Genomic DNA, 18,554 nt, shown 5'->3' with positions numbered 1-18,554 from the left:
TGCCAAGGAGATGATAAACAGTCATACACATTGGTGACTCCAGAGCCACCAACAGGGAAAACAAGGGAAACATGCCCAAAGGATCGGGTCAATTAGATGGATTTCAACAAAAATCATCGCCAGGCTCAGGATGAGATTCCATGATATATATTTTTAAACTTCAAGTTAATTATTTATACAAATTTAAATTCCCAGTGATCATGGTAGGATCTTAACTGGCACTTCTGAATCAAGGGCCCTGAACTCTAGTTACCAGACCCATTACTTACCTGCTGCACAACTCAACAGTACAGGTGCTCCCAAGGTAACTGAAACTAAATCATGGCACAATCAAAAAAGGAGTTTATTGTCTGAAAAGACTCTCAGACTACCTTTTAGATAAATCTGAGTGGATTAGTAATACATTTCCTTTAATTCTTCTGACAGCAAAATTCAGTATTTACTTTTGATGTTTGACTGAATGCTTAATTCCAGCTTGAACACTGACATTGATCTGTGATTCAAAATGGATACATTAGGGGAACAAATCAATTTCAGAGATGGCTAGACACATCATTCAAACAAACAAACAAAACAAAAAGTTAGTTGGGATTTCAGTTTCCAGTTTTGGTTCAGATCTGGGATGTTTCATCAATTAATATTTGGCAAAATCAGATCATTTATTTGATAGCACAACAAAATCAAAATCCATAATAGTCATAACATTAAACTTAATGTATTGTTTGCACCCAGCATATTTCTCATAAACAATAAAACATACATGGATACAAACATGCACATCATTTCTGCAAATGATGCCCAATATTTGAAAGTCAATCTGCAGATACCAACACTATTTTCTTGACATTTCCTTTCTTTTTCAATCTTTTTATTGATTTTCACATATACACAAAAAAATAACATAGTAATAAGTAAATTATAAATACAATAGACTTGAAATCACATTGATAATAAGATAATAATATCCTACTAAACATCAACAAAAGAAAATACCTTAATCAAGTCCACATGATTATATGAAAAAAAACAAAAATAACCATTAAAAAAGAAAAAAAAATATTAAAAAAATATGTGAGAAAAAAAATATATATATTAAAAAAAAATAAAACACTAAACTAAACTAACATAGGCAATAATAACAGTTTACAAGTATAAGATAGTGTCAAAGAACTCCGGAACTCCATACCTGAACATGAATAAGCAGAAAGGTCTGGAGAAGGCCAAATTAATTCATATGAAAATGTCGAATAAACGGTCTCCAAGTTTCTTCAAATTTAATTGATGAGTCAAAAATAGTGCTTCTAATTTTTTCCAAACTCAGATAAGAAATAGTTTGAGAAAGCTATTGAAATGTAGTAGGAGGATTTACTTCTTTCCAATTTTGTAGTATAGACCTTCTGGCCATTAATGTTACAAAAGCAATCATTCGTCTGATTGAGGGGGAAAACTGATTACCATCTTCATTTGGTATGCCAAAAATTGCAGTAATAAAATGAGGTTGTAAATCTATATTCCAAATTGAAGAAATAGTAGTAAATATATCCTTCCAATAATTATGTAAAGTGGGACATGACCAAAACATATGGGTCAATGAGGCCACTGCTAAATGACATCTGTCACATAGAGGGTTAATATGAGAATAGAATCGAGCAAGTTTATCTTTAGACATATGAGCTCTATGTACAATTTTAAATTGTATTAAAGCATGTTTAGCACATATAGAAGAAGAATTAACCATTTGCAAAATTTTTTCCCATTTATCTGTTGATATGTTGTATTGAAGTTCTTTTTCCCATTCTTGTTTAATTCTAACTGATATTTCTGGTTGTATCTTCATAATCATATTATAAATAAAAGCTACTAATCCCTTCTGACAAGGATTTAAGGTAAAGATCAAATCTGTAGTGTCCATCAAAGTTGAATTAGGAAAAGATGGTAAAACTTTATGTAAAAAATTTCTAATTTGTAAATATCTGAAAAAATTAGATTTAGGTAATTCAAATTTATTAGAAAGTTGATCAAATGACATCAAAGTATCTTCAAAAAAGAGATCACGAAAACATTTTATACCTTTCCTTTTCCATATGTTAAAAGCTTGATCTGTCCAGGAGGGTTTGAAAAAGAAATTAAATAAGATAGGGCTATCAAGAACAAAGTTTTTCAAAATAAAAAACTTACGAAATTGAAACCAAATTCGTAATGTATGTTTAATAACAGGATTAAATATTTGTTTATTAAATTTAACTAAATCCGCAGGAAGACAAGAACCAAGAACAGAGAATAGAGAATATCCCTTTACCTCATTACATTCCAAATTTACCCACTGTGGGCACAGTGGTGAATCCAAATCTAATTTCCAATACAATAAATTACGAATATTATTTGCCCAATAATAAAATCTAAAATTAGGTAAAGCTAAACCACCATCTTTTTTTGATTTTTGTAATTGCTTTTTACTTAACCTAGGGTTTTTATTTTGCCACACAAATGAAGAAATTTTTGAATCAATGTTATCAAAAAAAGATTTAGGAATAAAAACTGGTAGGGCTTGAAATAAATATAAAAATTTCGGTAAAATCATCATTTTGACAGCATTAATCCGACCAATTAATGATAAAAACAAGGGAGACCATCTTGTAGTAAGTTGATGAATTTGATGAAGCATAGGTAAAAAATTCAGTCTAAATAAATCTTTATATTTCTTGGTAATTTTTATACCTAGATAAGTGAAGTTATCAGTAACAACTTTAAATGGTATCCTATCAGTCAATAAAGTTTGTGCATTTAAAGGAAATAATTCACTCTTATCTAAATTTAGTTTATAACCAGAAAAAGTACCAAATTGAACCAACAAGGATAAAATAGCAGGAAAAGACCTATCAGGGTCAGAAATATATAACAGCAAATCATCAGCATAAAGAGATAATTTATATAACTTCTCATTACGGGTAATACCAAAAATATTAGGAGATTCACGAATAGCAATAGCTAAAGGTTTTGACATTTCCTGACAACGCAAGTGAGAGAAAAATATTTCAGATTTATATAGATGCAATGCTCTGCCAATTCTAAAGGAAAATAAAACTTCTAATTCTAGCCACCATGAACATCGAATTGAAGAGCATATTGGAGCTGCAACACACAGATTCACAGGGGCTGGGGTAAAAGAGATCTGAATGTATTACTTGTGCATTATCTCTTCATTGTCTTACCTTTCAAAATACTGAACTGTAATCAAAGCTTTGACAAAGCTACTGTTAGTTATTAACCTTCTGCACATTAACCGAAAAATGTCTCTTCACCAAAACATTGCAAATGCTTCATATCAGCATCGTCTTTGCAATATAATTTTTTTTATTTAAGCATAGCCTTAATTTACTCCAACCACAATCTATTCCAGCTGCTACCATCCGGGAAATGATACCGCAGCATAAAAGCCAGGACCAACAGGCTCTGGGACAGCTTCTTCCACCAGGCCATCAGTCTAGTTAGTTCACAATGACACAGTTGTATTTCTAAGCTATATTGACTGTCCTGTTGTACATCTTACTGTACATACCATTTATCACAAATACTGTAATTTGCACATTGCACACTCAGATAGAGATGTTACAAAGATTTTTATTCCTCATGCATGTGAAGGATGCAAGAAATAAAGTCAATTCAATTCTAAAACCAAGCAGGACAAAATCCTGTTGGACACTGATTTCTCCACGTTCTAGATATGAAATCGAGGAATTGAGTCACAAATTCAAGATGTCAAAAATCATATCTTCAAAACTGATCTACATGCTCAGTCTGAAATATTTCACTCATAGGAATATAAAACAGTACAGCATAGTACAGGTCCTTCAAGCTCACGATGCTGTATCAACCTTTTAACCTGCTCTAAGGTCAATCTAACTTGTCCCTCCAACATTCTTTCATCCATGATACAACAGATATTTTGCGAATGGTTATCGGTTGGTTAATTGGACATCAGGATTATTTTTTTTTAAGTGCAAACCTCATTTGCCAGAAGATTGTAAAATAGGTTCCCTTCATCTCCAATGTTTATGTGAATAATGCAGCACCAGAAATGGGGGGGGGGGGGGAGAAGAGAGTGGAAATCACCACTTCTGTAAAAGCAGAATTGTGGTCAGCTTTTTCATCATGTTGAATAAATGGCAGGGACCCACATGTACATTTAGTGGTCACTTTAGGTACAGCAGTGGAATCTGATGTGGTCTTCTACGCCGTAGCCCATCCACTTCAAGGTTCGACCTGTTGTGCCTTCAGAGATGCTCTCCTGCCCACCACTGTTGTAACACATGGTTATTTGAGTTACTGCCACCTTCCTGTCAGTTTTTACCACTCTGGCCATTCACCCACAGAACCGCTGCTCACTGGATGTGTTCTGTTATTCGTACCGTTCTCTGTAAACTCTCGAGACTGCTTTGCGTGAAAATCACAGATCAGCCATCACTTGCATCTCATTTCTTTCCCCCATTCTGATGTTTGGTCCAAACAACAACTAAACCGTGACCATGCTTTTATGTACTGAGTTGCTACCACGTGATTGGCTGATTAGACATTTGTATTAACAAGCAGGTATACCTAATAAAGTGGCCACTGACTGTATATTCATCCAAACTCAGGCTAAGTAGGTTCTGAGTCACAGAGCAGCATACTGCTTCCAGAATAAGTATACAGACATATCACATCATTTTTGAAACAAGTTCTGAACATTTCTGAGATATTTATCCAGAAGGGGAAGAATATTCTGACATGATTTTATGTCAGCCACTGGAGCATTTCTGCGACTTTTGTTCTTGTTATTGTAAAATATAAAAATACATTTGCAGGCGGATTGCCTCTGGGCTTTCAATGAGAATGATTATTTTTCTTACCAGCCATTTCAAGTTATTTTCTAAAACTTCTGGCAAATGCCCATTTTATGTGGTAGAATTTTGCTGTGTTTTGTTCCCTGCCCCCCAGTCCTCCTACTTGATTCAGTGTATCCCCAATTTTACCAGAGCCCTAACAAATAAGTGGTCATCTTTCCACATGCCTTTTTTTTCCATAGTAGGTAGTTTCTGTAAACGAGCAGATAGCACTCCAGAACCACAGGCTAGATTTTTAAATTATACAAGATGAACTGTGAAGGTGAAGGTTTTATTTAAACTATACAAATGACAATTCTGCCTTATTTGTGGCCTAGTTCACTATTTTCCCATATTTTAAAATTTCAAACATAACACTTTTTCTTCTCCCAAGGTCAACAGAAAAACCTTTATTTTTCCAAATTTTTTTTTTGCAGATGCATAATATAAACCTTTAGGACTTTTTAAAAATCTTTTTCAAAGTACTCAAGCTCTAATTTATAACAATCTTCGTAACTGAAACAGTTCAACACAAGGACAAAAGAAAAATATGCCATTCAACGCTAGTCTCTTCCCCAACCAAACCCCAATATTCAATAAGACTGATGAACCACTCATCTTTTTGCTAATTTCCTGAACTAACTCCATATCCACCAATTCCAATAATAAATAAAAGAACCATCAGTCTCTGTTTTGAATATACTGAGAACCAGTCTCCACAATCTTAATGAGTAGAGAATTCTGAGTGCTCTGTTTCTTCTAAGAAGGTAGTAGGGATTGTCTGGGTAACTATAGACCAGTGAGCCTTACGTCTGTGGTGGGAAAGCTGTTGGAAAAGATTCTTAGAGATAGTATCTATGGGCATTTAGAGAATCATGGTCTGATCAGGGACAGTCAGCGTGGCTTTGTGAAGGGCAGATTGTGTCTAACAAGCCTGTTAGAGTTCTTTGAGGAGGTGACCAGGCATATAGATGAGAGTAGTGCAGTGGATGTGATCTACATGGATTTTAGTAAGGCATTTGATAAAGGTTCCACACAGTAGGCTTATTCAGAAAGTCAGAAGGCACGGGATCCAGGGAAGTTAGGCCAGGTGGATTCAGAATTGGCTTGCCAGCAGAAAGCAGAGGTGGAGGGAGTACATTCAGATTGGAGAGTTGTGACTAGAGGTGTCTCACAAGGATCGGTTCTGGGACCTCTACTTTTCGTGATTTTTATTAATGACCTGGATGTGGGGGTAGAAGGATGGGTTGGCAAGTTTGCAGATGACACAAAGGTTGGTGATGTTGTGGATAGTGTAGAGGATTGTTGAAGATTGCAGGGAGATGTTGGTAGGATGCAGAAGTGGGCTGAGAAGTGGCAGATGGAGTTCAACCCGGAGAAGTGTGAGGTGGTACACTTTGGAAGGACAAACTCCAAGGCAGAGTACAAAGTAAAAGGCAGGATACTTGGTAGTGTGGAGGAGCAGAGGGATCTGGGGGTACATGTCCACAGATCCCTGAAAGTTGCCTCACAAGTAGATAGGGTAGTTAAGAAAGCTTGTGGGGTGTTAGCTTTCATAAGTCGAGGGACAGAGTTTAAGAGTCGCAATGTAATGATGCAACTCTATAAAACTCTGGTTAGGCCACGCTTGGAGTATTGTGTCCAGTTCTGGTCGCCTCACTATAGGAAGGATGTGGAAGCATTGGAAAGGGTACAGAGTTGATTTACCAGGATGCTGCCTGGTTTAGAGAGTATGGATTATGATCAGAGATTAATGGGGCTAGGGCTTTACTCTTTGGAGAGGAGACATGATAGAGGTGTACAAGATAGTAATAGATAGTGTGGACAAGGGCAACACTGCTCAATACAAGAGGATATGGCTTTAAGGTGAGGGGAGGGAAGTTCAAGGGGGAATTAGAGGAAGGTCTTTTACTCAGAGAGTGGTTAGTGCGTGGAATGTACTGCCTGAGTCAGTGGTGGAGGCAGATACACTAGTGAAATTTAAGAGACTACTAGACAGGTAAATGGAGGAATTTAAGGTTGGGGTTTATATGGGAGACAGGGTTTAAGGGTTGGCACAACATTGTGGGCCAAAGGGCCTGTACTGTGCTGTACTATTCTATGTTCTAGATGAAGAAATTTCTTCTCATCTCTGACCCGATTTATCAACCTTTACTTTGAGATGAGCACCCCTGGCTTCAAACATCACAGTCAGTGGAAATACCACTCCATGTCTCCTGTCAAGCTAATATTGTGTGTGAATACTATGACTATTAGTCAGGAGATCACCCTCATTGACAGAACATCTAGATAAGCCCAGGAATGGAAAGTTTATTCAGTGAAATTTACAAAGTTCTAGGGTGTATCAATATTTCTTGCTAAAGATCTAGCTATAAATATTGGTTAAATTTAGAACAACTTATCTTTAAAAAAAAAAGCACGAGTTTTACAACATTGTAAAACAAGAAAACCAAATCTGGATTCGATCCCTCCTTACTTTCTAAAAGAGCATACGAAACAGAACCTTACCAAATGCCTTACTAATCCATATACACAACATCCACTACTCTACCTTCAATGTCCTTTGTCACATCCTCAAAAGAATTCAATCAGGCTCCTGACACATGACCTACTTCTCAAAAAAAAAAACCACGCTGACTACCTCTAATCAGACTAATCACAAACAATACAAAATCTGCAGATGCTGGAAATCCAAGCAAAACACAAAATGCTAGGGGAACTCAGCAGGCCAGGCAACGTCTATGGAAAAGAGTATCATCCACATTTTGGGCTAAGACCCTTCAGCAGGACTGGAGAAAATAAAAAGATGAGGAGTCAGACTCTGACTCATTTTCCCTTCTAAAAAGTCTATGCATCTCCAAATGCTCATAAACTCCTATCCATTGCAATATTCCAAGATCTGCTTCCTAATCTGTTCCTCAGTCTCTGTTACTAATGGGGGAAATCTATAGAATACCTCCAAAAGAGTGATTACTTACTTCATGACTCCACCCACATTGACTGACTCAATCCCTCTGTGACCCCTCCCTATTTGCAGATGTGATACTATCTCTGATTAGCTCCACCACTTTTACCTCCTTTCCTGTCCCTTTTGAAACATCTAATCCCGAGAACATCCAGCAGCCACTCCTGCCCATGTTACAGCCAAATTTCCATAATTGCCACAACATGGTGTTTAAACTGTGCTCAACACCACCATGGGATTATCTTCAACAAAAGGACAGCAAAAGTTCAAGGTGGTAGTGTGAGATAATCTGCTCAAAGGCAATCATTATAAGACTATGCTTTGTTGTCCATTTAAGACTTGAAAATCCCTATAAATTGAAAACATAACATTTGTGTCCCAGTCTTCACAATGTCCAAATACAAATCGAGGAAGGAATAGACATTTATCACAGTTTTGAATTAGGTGACATATTATAAAAAGCTTCATAGGTATGTTGGCAACCTGCCAGATTGAATTCAATGTGGAGAAAACTGGAAGGTTACTCAAGATGAAAAGATGAAAACATCTTATAAATTGGATTTCTGGATGAGCAGAAAGATTAGAGAATTGCAAAATGACAGACACAAAGGTTATTGGAACGATAGTTTTCACCTGATTGGAACTAGAATACTTCTGGTGAAGCTTTGCAATCTTTTTTAATACATCTGAAATTGTGTGTTTAGGTCACACCATCCTGAAGATAATACCAGGGAGAGGACTATACAAGTTCCCCAGTAAATTAAATTATAGTGAAGGTTACATAGATGAGACAGAAATCAATTATTTACAGTCTTGCAGAAGCCTGGTCTATATAACCTGCCCCCATAATTTAACCTCACTGCTGTTTACGATCCAGGTCACACCACAGCAAGCTTTGAAACATGTAAATGATCAAATTATGCATGCAGATATTTTACAAAGCACCAGTGTTGCAACTACTAATGCAGGGACTTCCTTAAACCTCAGTTATATCTAGTGTACAGTAAAAAAGTTTTCAATCATAGCTTCTTTTCATTGTATGTATTAATTGTACCCACATTAGAACTCCATGGAAGACGAGACCACAATTAAAGTCTTCTTCCTGTCAAGAAAGCCTAAATTCCAGACAGGATCGTCGTCAAGAATGCGTATCAAATCTGAAAAATGCCTGAAAAGATTACATTACACTACGTGTATAAAACAGTAGCTGCAAGAGCAAACTTATGCCTATCAACAGCATGCCACTCAACCAAGCACATGGGGCACTATACTGTGATGCAATGTGTCTCAAGTGAAATAGACCTTAGTAAATCAAATTGTTGTCAAAATTGTCACTAAGACTATAATATCAAATACTATCAGTACCAAATACATTCATGCATTCTTTCTGCCAACACTTTACAACCAGAAACTTATAATCACAGCAAAAAGAAACTATTACAACTCAAAGAAATGTACTCCAGAAGTAAATGGAGTGATGGAGGGATTACCTTGCCACGTTCAAGCAAGAGAGATCCCACCAATACTACATGACACCAGCTATGGGACAGGAACCCAAATGGGACTAAAAGGGAAAATGGCCTCCCATGGAATGTGTACAACAAAAAAGGGAGAGTGAGAGGCTGGTGAGGCAGGAGACAAGACAGATAATAAAAAGTCTGAAGACTGCGCAAGCAACTGAAATTGCTAAAAATATACATCTCCCTTGAAGGCCATAAGGGTGAAAGACAGCAGGAAAATCAGCAGCAACAGCCTTCTAAACATCTTGCTGATAAATATACTTCTGAACATGGAAGATCAAGGCATAATGGAATTTTATTTAAATCAGGAGCACTGAGAGAAATTATTTCCTCTGGCAAGAGTTTAAAACACTTAAAATTAGAAGCAAACTGTTTATGGATAATCTCACAAATAATTGAAATAAATACATTCTTCTCCCACCCCTTCCCCCAACCAAAAACAGAAACAGAAAAATATTGAAATTTAAACTTGTCATTAAATTTTGATTGGTAAAGCTATTGTAGAATGCATAATTAAAGCAAGTAAATCAGAATTAAGATCACCACAACATAATGAAATGGCAGATTAGACTTAAAGCATTAAAGTTTCATTCTCATGTTTCAAAGCTCTGAGGCAATTACTTTGGTACATTTACTGTGTTAAAGATAACATGCAGCATACAAGTCCAAATTATGATCACACCCAGTAATGAAATTTTTTCCTCCCACCCAAGCTGGCTGGATCTCAAGGTTTGGTATCTAACTCAGTACAGTAGCTAGATACTTCGGCCAATTTGAATGCTTATACATTTTAAATTTACATTATTTGCAAGTTTACTACTGCTATCTCTCTTTGATATTTTAATTCTTGACATCCATTCATTTTTACGTTCTTGAATGGAACGGGTAGCAGATGAGACCATAATTTGGCCAGGACATCTCAACAGTTCTGCGCCATAAGTGACAATGTTAACAATACTCCAAAAATGGTTTAACAATTTCCCACAGTCATAAATCTTAATTAACTCTAGAAAGGACAGCACCAAGCTGAGTTGTGGAAGGAGGTGGGTTGGGCATGCTAGCAACCCTGTCCATTAAAAACCTAGAGCTACAGAAGTTCCAAAGACCCTGAGAGGGGAAGGATCTTTGCTCAGAAGATGTATGAAATCATGTGGTGAAAAATTTGCAGATTGTATTTTCACATCTGTTAATGTATATGTAAGAACAGGATAATTTTTTTTCTCAAAGATCTTCAAGATTTTAGGTCTGCTTCAAGAGCAGACAAGATTAGCCACAAAGATCAATAAAAGCCTGGACTTGGACACCTGCTTGCAGATACGGTGACTACGTAGATCCAACAATGACAAATCACACCATTCATTAAAAAGACTTGAAGGTTACATCAATTGAGAAAGTAAGCAAAAAGAATAGCAGATGGATTTAACACTGACACAGCATGAAGTGCTACTTTCTGGGAAGTTAAACCAGGGCAGGAAAAAACAGTGAATAGCAGAGACATGAGGGAGTTTTGTAGAACAGAGAAACCCAAGGGTACAAGTACATTGCTCCCTGAACAAGGGAAAGGAAAGTAGCTATACAATTAGACAGGGTAGTGAAGATGTATGGATGCTAGCCTTCACTGGTCTGGGTACAAGAACTGGAGCATCATCTTACAGCTGTACAAGATTTTGGCAAGACTGAGCTTGGGGTAATGTGCACTGCTCTGATTTCCATACTATAGGATGGATGTGATTAAACAAGAGAAGGTACAGAAAAGATTCACAAAGATGTTGCTAGGACTTGATCTATTAGGACGGATTAAATTGGCTGGGATTATTTTCCCTGGAGTGAAGGAGACTGAGGGGCAACTTGAGATTTATAAAACCATGAGATGCACAGATAAGGTGGGTGCTTCTTTTTCCCTCTCCAGGGCAGCGGAGTCCAAAACTAGAAGTCAGAGTTTTAAGGTGTGATGGGAAAGATTTAAAGGGGACCTGAGGGGAAAGTCCTTCCCAAATGAGGGTAATGGTTACAGTATATGAAATAAGCTGCCAGGTGAAGTGATAAGAGCTGGGAACAAACACAATGTTTAAATGACATTTAGGCAGGTAAGATCCAGAGGGATATGGGATAAACACAGACAAATGGGACCAGCTCAGGCAAGTACCTCAGTTGCCATGAACAAGTTAGGTTGAGGGACCTGTCCATGTTGTATAACCCTATGATCCTAACATTTGAAATGTCCCAATTCAATTATCCAAGAATTTTTGTTGGCATTTTGGAAGCAATATCCAATCCAAGACGTGGCAGTATCATGAAATCAAATTTTAATATGGTTATGTTGTCACTATAACTGTTCTCAAAAAAATCTTCTTAATCTGACCTTGGATTGGCATCACAGAAGATGACATCTATTCCCGGTAGCAACATCTATTTTTGTGCTCAGATAGAGTGCTTGGGGAAAGAAGTTTTCCATTTGGGCAGCTGGTATCAAGATGCAGCACCATAATTATCAGCAGAGTTAAACAACTCTGCCTGTTCCTTGAACTCATCAGACTGTATTCAATTTTAAATTACTACTTCTTACACAAAGTCATGCTTATTACCCAGTCAATTGTCAAACTGAGCAGAATAGTAAACAATTTGTTTGGAAAAGCACTTGGGTTCTGTGAGGTTTCATTTTATTGCGCCATTTAATTCCTGAAGGAAAGGATCTGGATTTGTGCAGCTTACATTTTAGTCACATGAATCATATTGAAGGATGCATTGGATGTTATTTACTTTGTGTTCAAAACATACATTTTTTTTCCTTTTACAAGGAACGATGTACTTGTAACCCTTAGGTCTCCCTGTTCTACAAGACTCTTGAAATTAATGCTAACATCGCATTTGCCTTCCTCACCACTGATTCAACCTTCAAATTAACGTTTAGGGAACCCAGCACAAGGACTCACAAGTCCCTAAACAACTCAGATTTTGGAATTCTCTCTCCATTTAGAAAATAGTCTATGCTTTTATTTCTTCTATCAAAGTGCATGACCATACACTTCCCAACAATATTCCATTTGCCACTTCTTTGCCCATTATTCTCATCTGTCCAAGTACTTCTGTACCCTCTCTACCATCTCAAAACTACCTGCCCCTCCACCTATCTCATTCTGTGTCACCAAGTACTCCATATCTGCATCCTTCACAATTGACTCCAACATTTTCCCAACCATTGGGGTCAGGTTAGCTGGTCTATAATTTCCTTTCTGCTGTCTCCCTCCTTTCTTAGGGAGTAGGGTGACATTTGCAAATATCCTAGGCTATGATATGATTTTAAGATGAAATAATATCAAAAATATTTAACACAAGAGGAATAATGAGAGAAGCAATGAAGGTACACCAGATTGATTCCTGAGATGGCAGGTTTATCATACAAGAAGAAATTAAGCACATCGAGCTTTTACTCTCTTAAATTTTATAAGAATGAATGGTAATTCCATTGGAACATACAAAATACATATATTGTACAATTTGACAGGTTAATAGCGGGACTGCCTTTCTACAAGCTGGGGTGCACAGAACCAGTGCTCAGTCCTAAAATTAGATGCCAAATATGCAAAATGGAGCTGAGATTAGAGGTTATTTTCATCCAGATTATTCAGTTGATGAATGTAGACAATAGATTTTCACTGTGAGAGTAATTAAAAGATAGGATTTTAATACAGGAAAATGTTGCTGTTGTGAGAGATCTCACTGAATTCTGAAAAAGCCCAGACCTGATTCTATTTCTTATGGTTTTGAAACTCAATACCCTCTTCATCTACTTTAACCTCTTAGAATTCTCTGACCCAATGGACCTCCAGTCAGAAAGAACAGTCCTCCACCAGTACCATTTGTCTTCTTACAGCTGTGACAAATACAAATCCAATCTACCCAGTTTCTGTGGACTCAATGTGCTTTAAGCTTCTGGATCAGTCTACCATGCAGACCTTATTGAAGGCCATATATACATCTATTGCCTTGCCCTCAAATATCTTCATCAACTCCTCAAAAGACTCAGTCAAGTTTATAAGACATGATCTCCCCTCGCAAATAAACACTAACTTTCCCTAGCAAGACCATGCCCTGCCCGATGTGAATAGACCTTTTTTCTCAATTTTATCCGGTAGTTCTCCGACCGCTCACCATTCTACAATTTGCTGGATTATTTCTATTGGTCTTCTTAAAGGGAGGTACAATTTTGGCTATTCTTCAGTCCTCTGACCTCACCCATGGCTAGTAAGGATTTCTGTCAAGGCCCCACGAATCTCCTCACTAGCCTCTCTCAAGTATAAAAGAGATTTCTTTAGCCAGAGGGTGGTGAACCTGTGGGATTCATTGCCATGGTCAGCCAGGGAGGACAAGTCATTAAGTATATTTAAAGCAGAGGTCACAAACAAGAGAAAATCTGAAGCTGCTGGAAATCCAAACAACACACACAAAATGCTGGAGGAACTTAGCAGGCCAGGCAGCATCATTGTAAGACAGCAGTCAACATTTTGGGTCGAGACGTCAACTATACTCTTTTCAGTTAAAGTGGAGGTCAATAAGCTCTTGATTAGTCATCAAAGATTATGGCACTGTGGCAGGAGAATGGAGTTGACAGGGATAATCAATCAGATACGATGGAATGGCAGAGCAGACTCAATGGGCTGAATGGCCCAATTCTTCTCCTATGTCTATGATCTTGTATCTTACCAGGCCCTGGGAACTAGCCCACCTGAATATTCTTCAAAAGACCCAATCCTACCTCCTTCATATCACGATGCTTTCGAACATCAACACACCTCTCCCTGATTTCGCTCCTCACCATGTCCTTCTTCTTGGTGAATACTACTAAGAAGCTCTTGTTTAGAGCCCTGTCCATTTCTTCTGGCTCCAGGTGCAAATTCCCTTGGCATTCCTAAAGGAAAAAGATTTTTGCTTCCTAAACCATGTACGTACTTTTTTTCTTGCTCCTTATTGACTAAATTTGCACTGTCTCTCATCATCCAGGATTCTTAAACCTTACCATCTTTGCTATTTTTCTTCACAGGAAAATGTTTCACAAGACCGATTTTAAATGGGTCTAGTACTCAGGCAGGCCCTCAGTCAGCCATCAGCAACAGCAATACATACCACCACAAATCTGCATTCTCAGAGTGGCATATCATCACACTGCAAGTATTGGCAACCTACTGGGTCAACTTGGACTCAATGAGTGCCAATGTGCATGGCAGAAGCAACAGCAAGTGTAGCTAAAAACACAAGATGTGAACCCTGTGAAACTTACAGCATATGCACCAGACAAAAGCAACAGCATCCAAACAAGCCATACAATTAAACAATCAACAAAACAGATTAAAACTCTGCCACTCCGACACATGCAGTTCTCAAATGCTGCTATACAATTAAAACAACAGGAAATAGAGACACCAAAGTTTCCCCATTGTCAATTATCTACTTTTGGTACTATTTTTGTAACTTAAAGTAATTTTTATGTCTTGCACTGTACTGCTGCTGCTGCAAACCAACAAATTTCACGACATATGTCAATGATAATAAACCAGATTCTGATGCCAAGGACAAGGCAGAAGCATTTGCAATCCTCAATCTGCTGTAAGTGTTGAGTGAATGATCTTTTTTGGCCTCCTCCTGAAGTTCACACATTACAAAACACAATTATGAGCCAATTCAATACAATTTCCATGATAATGTGAAACAGTCAAAAGCGCTGGACACAGTAAAGCAAATGTGGCCAAATAAAAGTAAAATTGAAGACTTGCATACCAGACTGGCTTTTTCTGTGGCCAAGCTGTTCTAGTACAAGACTGAAAATTCTCCAGCTATACCTTGTCTACAAGAGGCATAATCAAACCAATCCAGCAATTACAGGGCAACACACACAAATTGGTGGAGGAACTCAGGCCAGGCAGCATCTATGGGAAAGAGTAAATAGTCGACATTTCAAGCCGAGACCCATCATCAGGACCCTGCAGCAATTACAGTTCTGGTCTGTTCTCAGTATGTAGTAAAGTAATAAAATGGTTTAGTTAATATTGTTGAGGGGTAACTTCCATTTTGCTCTCACTGGTGTTCAGTTTGGGTTTTCAAAAAACCACTCAGTACCATCCTCATTAAAACCTTGGTCCAAGTGTGTACAAGACAGAAGATTCCCTAAGGAGAGATACGCCATCAAGGTAATATCAGGCCATGAGAGAATAGCAAGAGGACATCGTAAAACTGGTTAGTAACTGGAATTACACCTTGTGGCCACTTTATTAGTTAACTCCTTTATATTCATGGTCTTCCGCTGCTGTAGTCCATCCACTTCAAATTTCAACATGCTGCGCATTCAGAGATGCTCCTCAGCACATCACTATTGTAACATGTGGTTAATTGAGTTACGGTCACCTTCTTGTCAGCTTGAACCAGTCTGGACATTCTCTACAGACCTCGCTTATTAAGAAGGCATTTTCACCCACAAAATTACTACTCACTGGATTTTTTTTGTATGTTCTTCATACCATTCTCTGTAATCTCTAAGAAACAGTTGTATGTGAAAATCCTAGGGGATCAGCAGTTTCGAGGATGTACAAACTACCCTGTCTGGCACCAACAATCATTCCATGATCAAAGTCACTTAGATCACATTTCTTTCCCTATTTTTATGTTTGGTCTGAATGACAACTGAACCTTGACCATATCTGCATGTTTTTATGCATTGAGTTGATGCCACATGATAGGTTGACTTGATATTAACAAGCAGCTATACCTGATAAAATGGCCACTGAGTATATATCCAAGGAAAAGGAGTTTCTTAAAACAGCATGCTAAGTCTACCTGTTATTAATGACCATGTCAGAAGCAAGAGAACATCAGGGAAGCAAGATGTGAATGAAGCCATGAGAGAAAGAGAGAGAGACAGAGACAGATAGGTCAGAATGGGAGTAGGATAGTGAATTAAGTATTTTATAGTCCCTTCTTTTTCAAAGTTCCATCAAGAGTTTCATCTTAATCATTATCCTTTAGCTCTCCATCCTTGTAAACTACCAGTATATCTCCAAACTACTTGCACACACGGAACCGTGGAGAACTTTGGCTTACCCGAGGCTCAAAATATGAATCCTCTGACACACAAAAAAGTTGCTATTGCATCGCTGCGATAATGCAGAACAGATCAATATCAATGCACTGGAGATAAAGCTAACCAAAAATGCAAGTACTCTCAATTTGCTTTCTTCTTTTGATGGAGTCCACAGCATTCTCCTTCAAAATTTTTCCATGATGATCCTTTTGAATGGGGCAACTCTTGCTTGGTTCTGTTACTTATCCAGTCACAGTCAGAGAATTATTAGCCACAGCTTATTTTCCCATGTAGTCTTTTCTCATGTTGTGTGTGAGTACATACGTGATCCCCTCTCAGATCTCAAACACATGCTTATGATGCAGTCATCCACATTTTAAAACTCTAAACATTATAAATAATTTTTTTTCAGCATCAAGGTCGCAGTTAGAACCAGGGAACACATTTGGACCGGGACATGAAAAAGCACACATCTCTTCTTATTGAAATAAGACTCTCTTCTTCATGAGCTTCCACCATAGCACCAAGGTCCAAATTTATAGTACAGACATCTGGATATTAGAGTAGGATGGAAGCAGGGAGAGGGGAATCATGGTTGGGAAAAGTGGGAGAGAGAGAGGAGAGAGGGAGTGGGAAACACCAGTGACATTCTGTAATGATTAATAAATCTTGCCTCATGTCTCAGGGCTGAGTGTGTCTGCACTGCCATCTGTCCCACAACCCTCCCGTGGCTCTCTACCCTTGCCATTCCCAACATCCTTTGCTCCCACCAGATGTACAAACTCTCTCTCCATTCCACATTGACATATACAGTACTGTGCAAAATTCTTAGGCACATTTATATAATTAGTGTGTCTAAGACTTTTGCACTGCACTGTATAGTGGAGATCAGTCTACATTTTCTTAATTTATGTGTTACCAATAGTAGAATTCTAAGTTTATTAACTTTGATATACTTTGAATTTATCTTTACTACCTCAATACTTGCTCAAACTTTGAATGGTACTTAGCAACTTTCATTAAGCATCTCTTACTTAAACTTTAGATTGCTTTTTGGTCCATTGGTCCAATTTCCTCAAGTTTCAGTCTGTCTGCTAGTGTCTCCGCACACTCCTTTCCCAAAGTGCTCCAATTCCACAAAATACATACCAAAAATAAATCTAAAGTCCTTTAATTCCAAAGGAACATTTGGTGAAGGAACAGAAGAAATGTAAGGACATACCTTGGAGAAAAGCAGACATAGAGGGGGGAAAAAGTCACAATTTCAAAGTTTTTGACTCAATTTTAGCCAGATTGTATAGGATAAGCAGTATACATAACCCAACAGGAAGTATGGAGGATGGACTATCACATAAAATAGGCAATAAACCACAACCTTGAAGTTTTATTTAGTATTTCAGATTTGGGCAGAGGGAGATGTAATTAACTTACTTTCACAGCACTAAGGTCCATGGGGTGTTTAATGATATTATGGTAATCATGAAGTCCCAATGCCTCAGCATCCACAGGTTCATAGAAAGGCCAAGCATACGCAACATGCTTCTTTGCAAACATTTCTTTGAGTATATTATTACAGTCTTGTAAAAGTTCCATTATTTTTTCTTTTTTTCCAGCTTGGTGCTGTTGAGAATCCAGTAAATCCTTTGTATGCGCCTTGATGGACTGACTGGTTACCTTCTGGGAACAGATTTTTGTAGGCTTTCTTGGCAAGGATTTGCTACTTGTATTAGAAAATGAAGTAGTGGGTGTAGTAGTATCTGCCTTCCTTTTTACACCTTTCTTTACCTTAAATAAAAATAGTAATGAAGCACACAACATCAAAAGAGGAAAAGCTAAGCAATTATAATAAATTAACTCCTTGGCTAAATGAACATTACTTCAAATACTTGACAAAACAACAGTTAACAAAAGAATGTTTTTGCAGCCGTCCTTTTGCAATTAATAGCAAAACATCCTCAATCAGATCAGTTAAACTGCATTTGATCTGAATTGTTTCATACAGCAAGTTCAATATTATCACTATGTTGCTTGTTGTATCATTTTGGCAATCATAGTCCATGACAATAATTGGTTTTGGTAATTTTTTCTTCCAGAAGAAGGTCATTGCCTTCTTCTGGGCAGTCTTTACATGACTG

At 37.5% G+C, this 18,554-nt stretch overlaps 1 protein-coding gene across 1 annotated transcript in view; it reads right to left on the bottom strand.

Moving 5' to 3' along the window:
• The window catches only part of LOC132402351 (bromodomain-containing protein 3-like), a 101,528-nt gene that overhangs the window by 50,493 nt on the left and 32,481 nt on the right, over positions 1-18,554 (bottom strand). The window contains exon 6 of the mRNA XM_059985230.1: positions 17,851-18,204. Within this exon, the coding sequence (XP_059841213.1) occupies positions 17,851-18,204 (354 nt within the window). The remainder of the gene's footprint in view (positions 1-17,850; positions 18,205-18,554) is intronic.

Source organism: Hypanus sabinus, chromosome 11, assembly GCF_030144855.1.
Source record: "Hypanus sabinus isolate sHypSab1 chromosome 11, sHypSab1.hap1, whole genome shotgun sequence".
Classification (NCBI taxonomy): Eukaryota; Metazoa; Chordata; class Chondrichthyes; order Myliobatiformes; family Dasyatidae; genus Hypanus; species Hypanus sabinus.
Note: the sequence above shows the minus strand (reverse complement) of the source record. Positions and strands in the feature narration are given on the sequence as shown.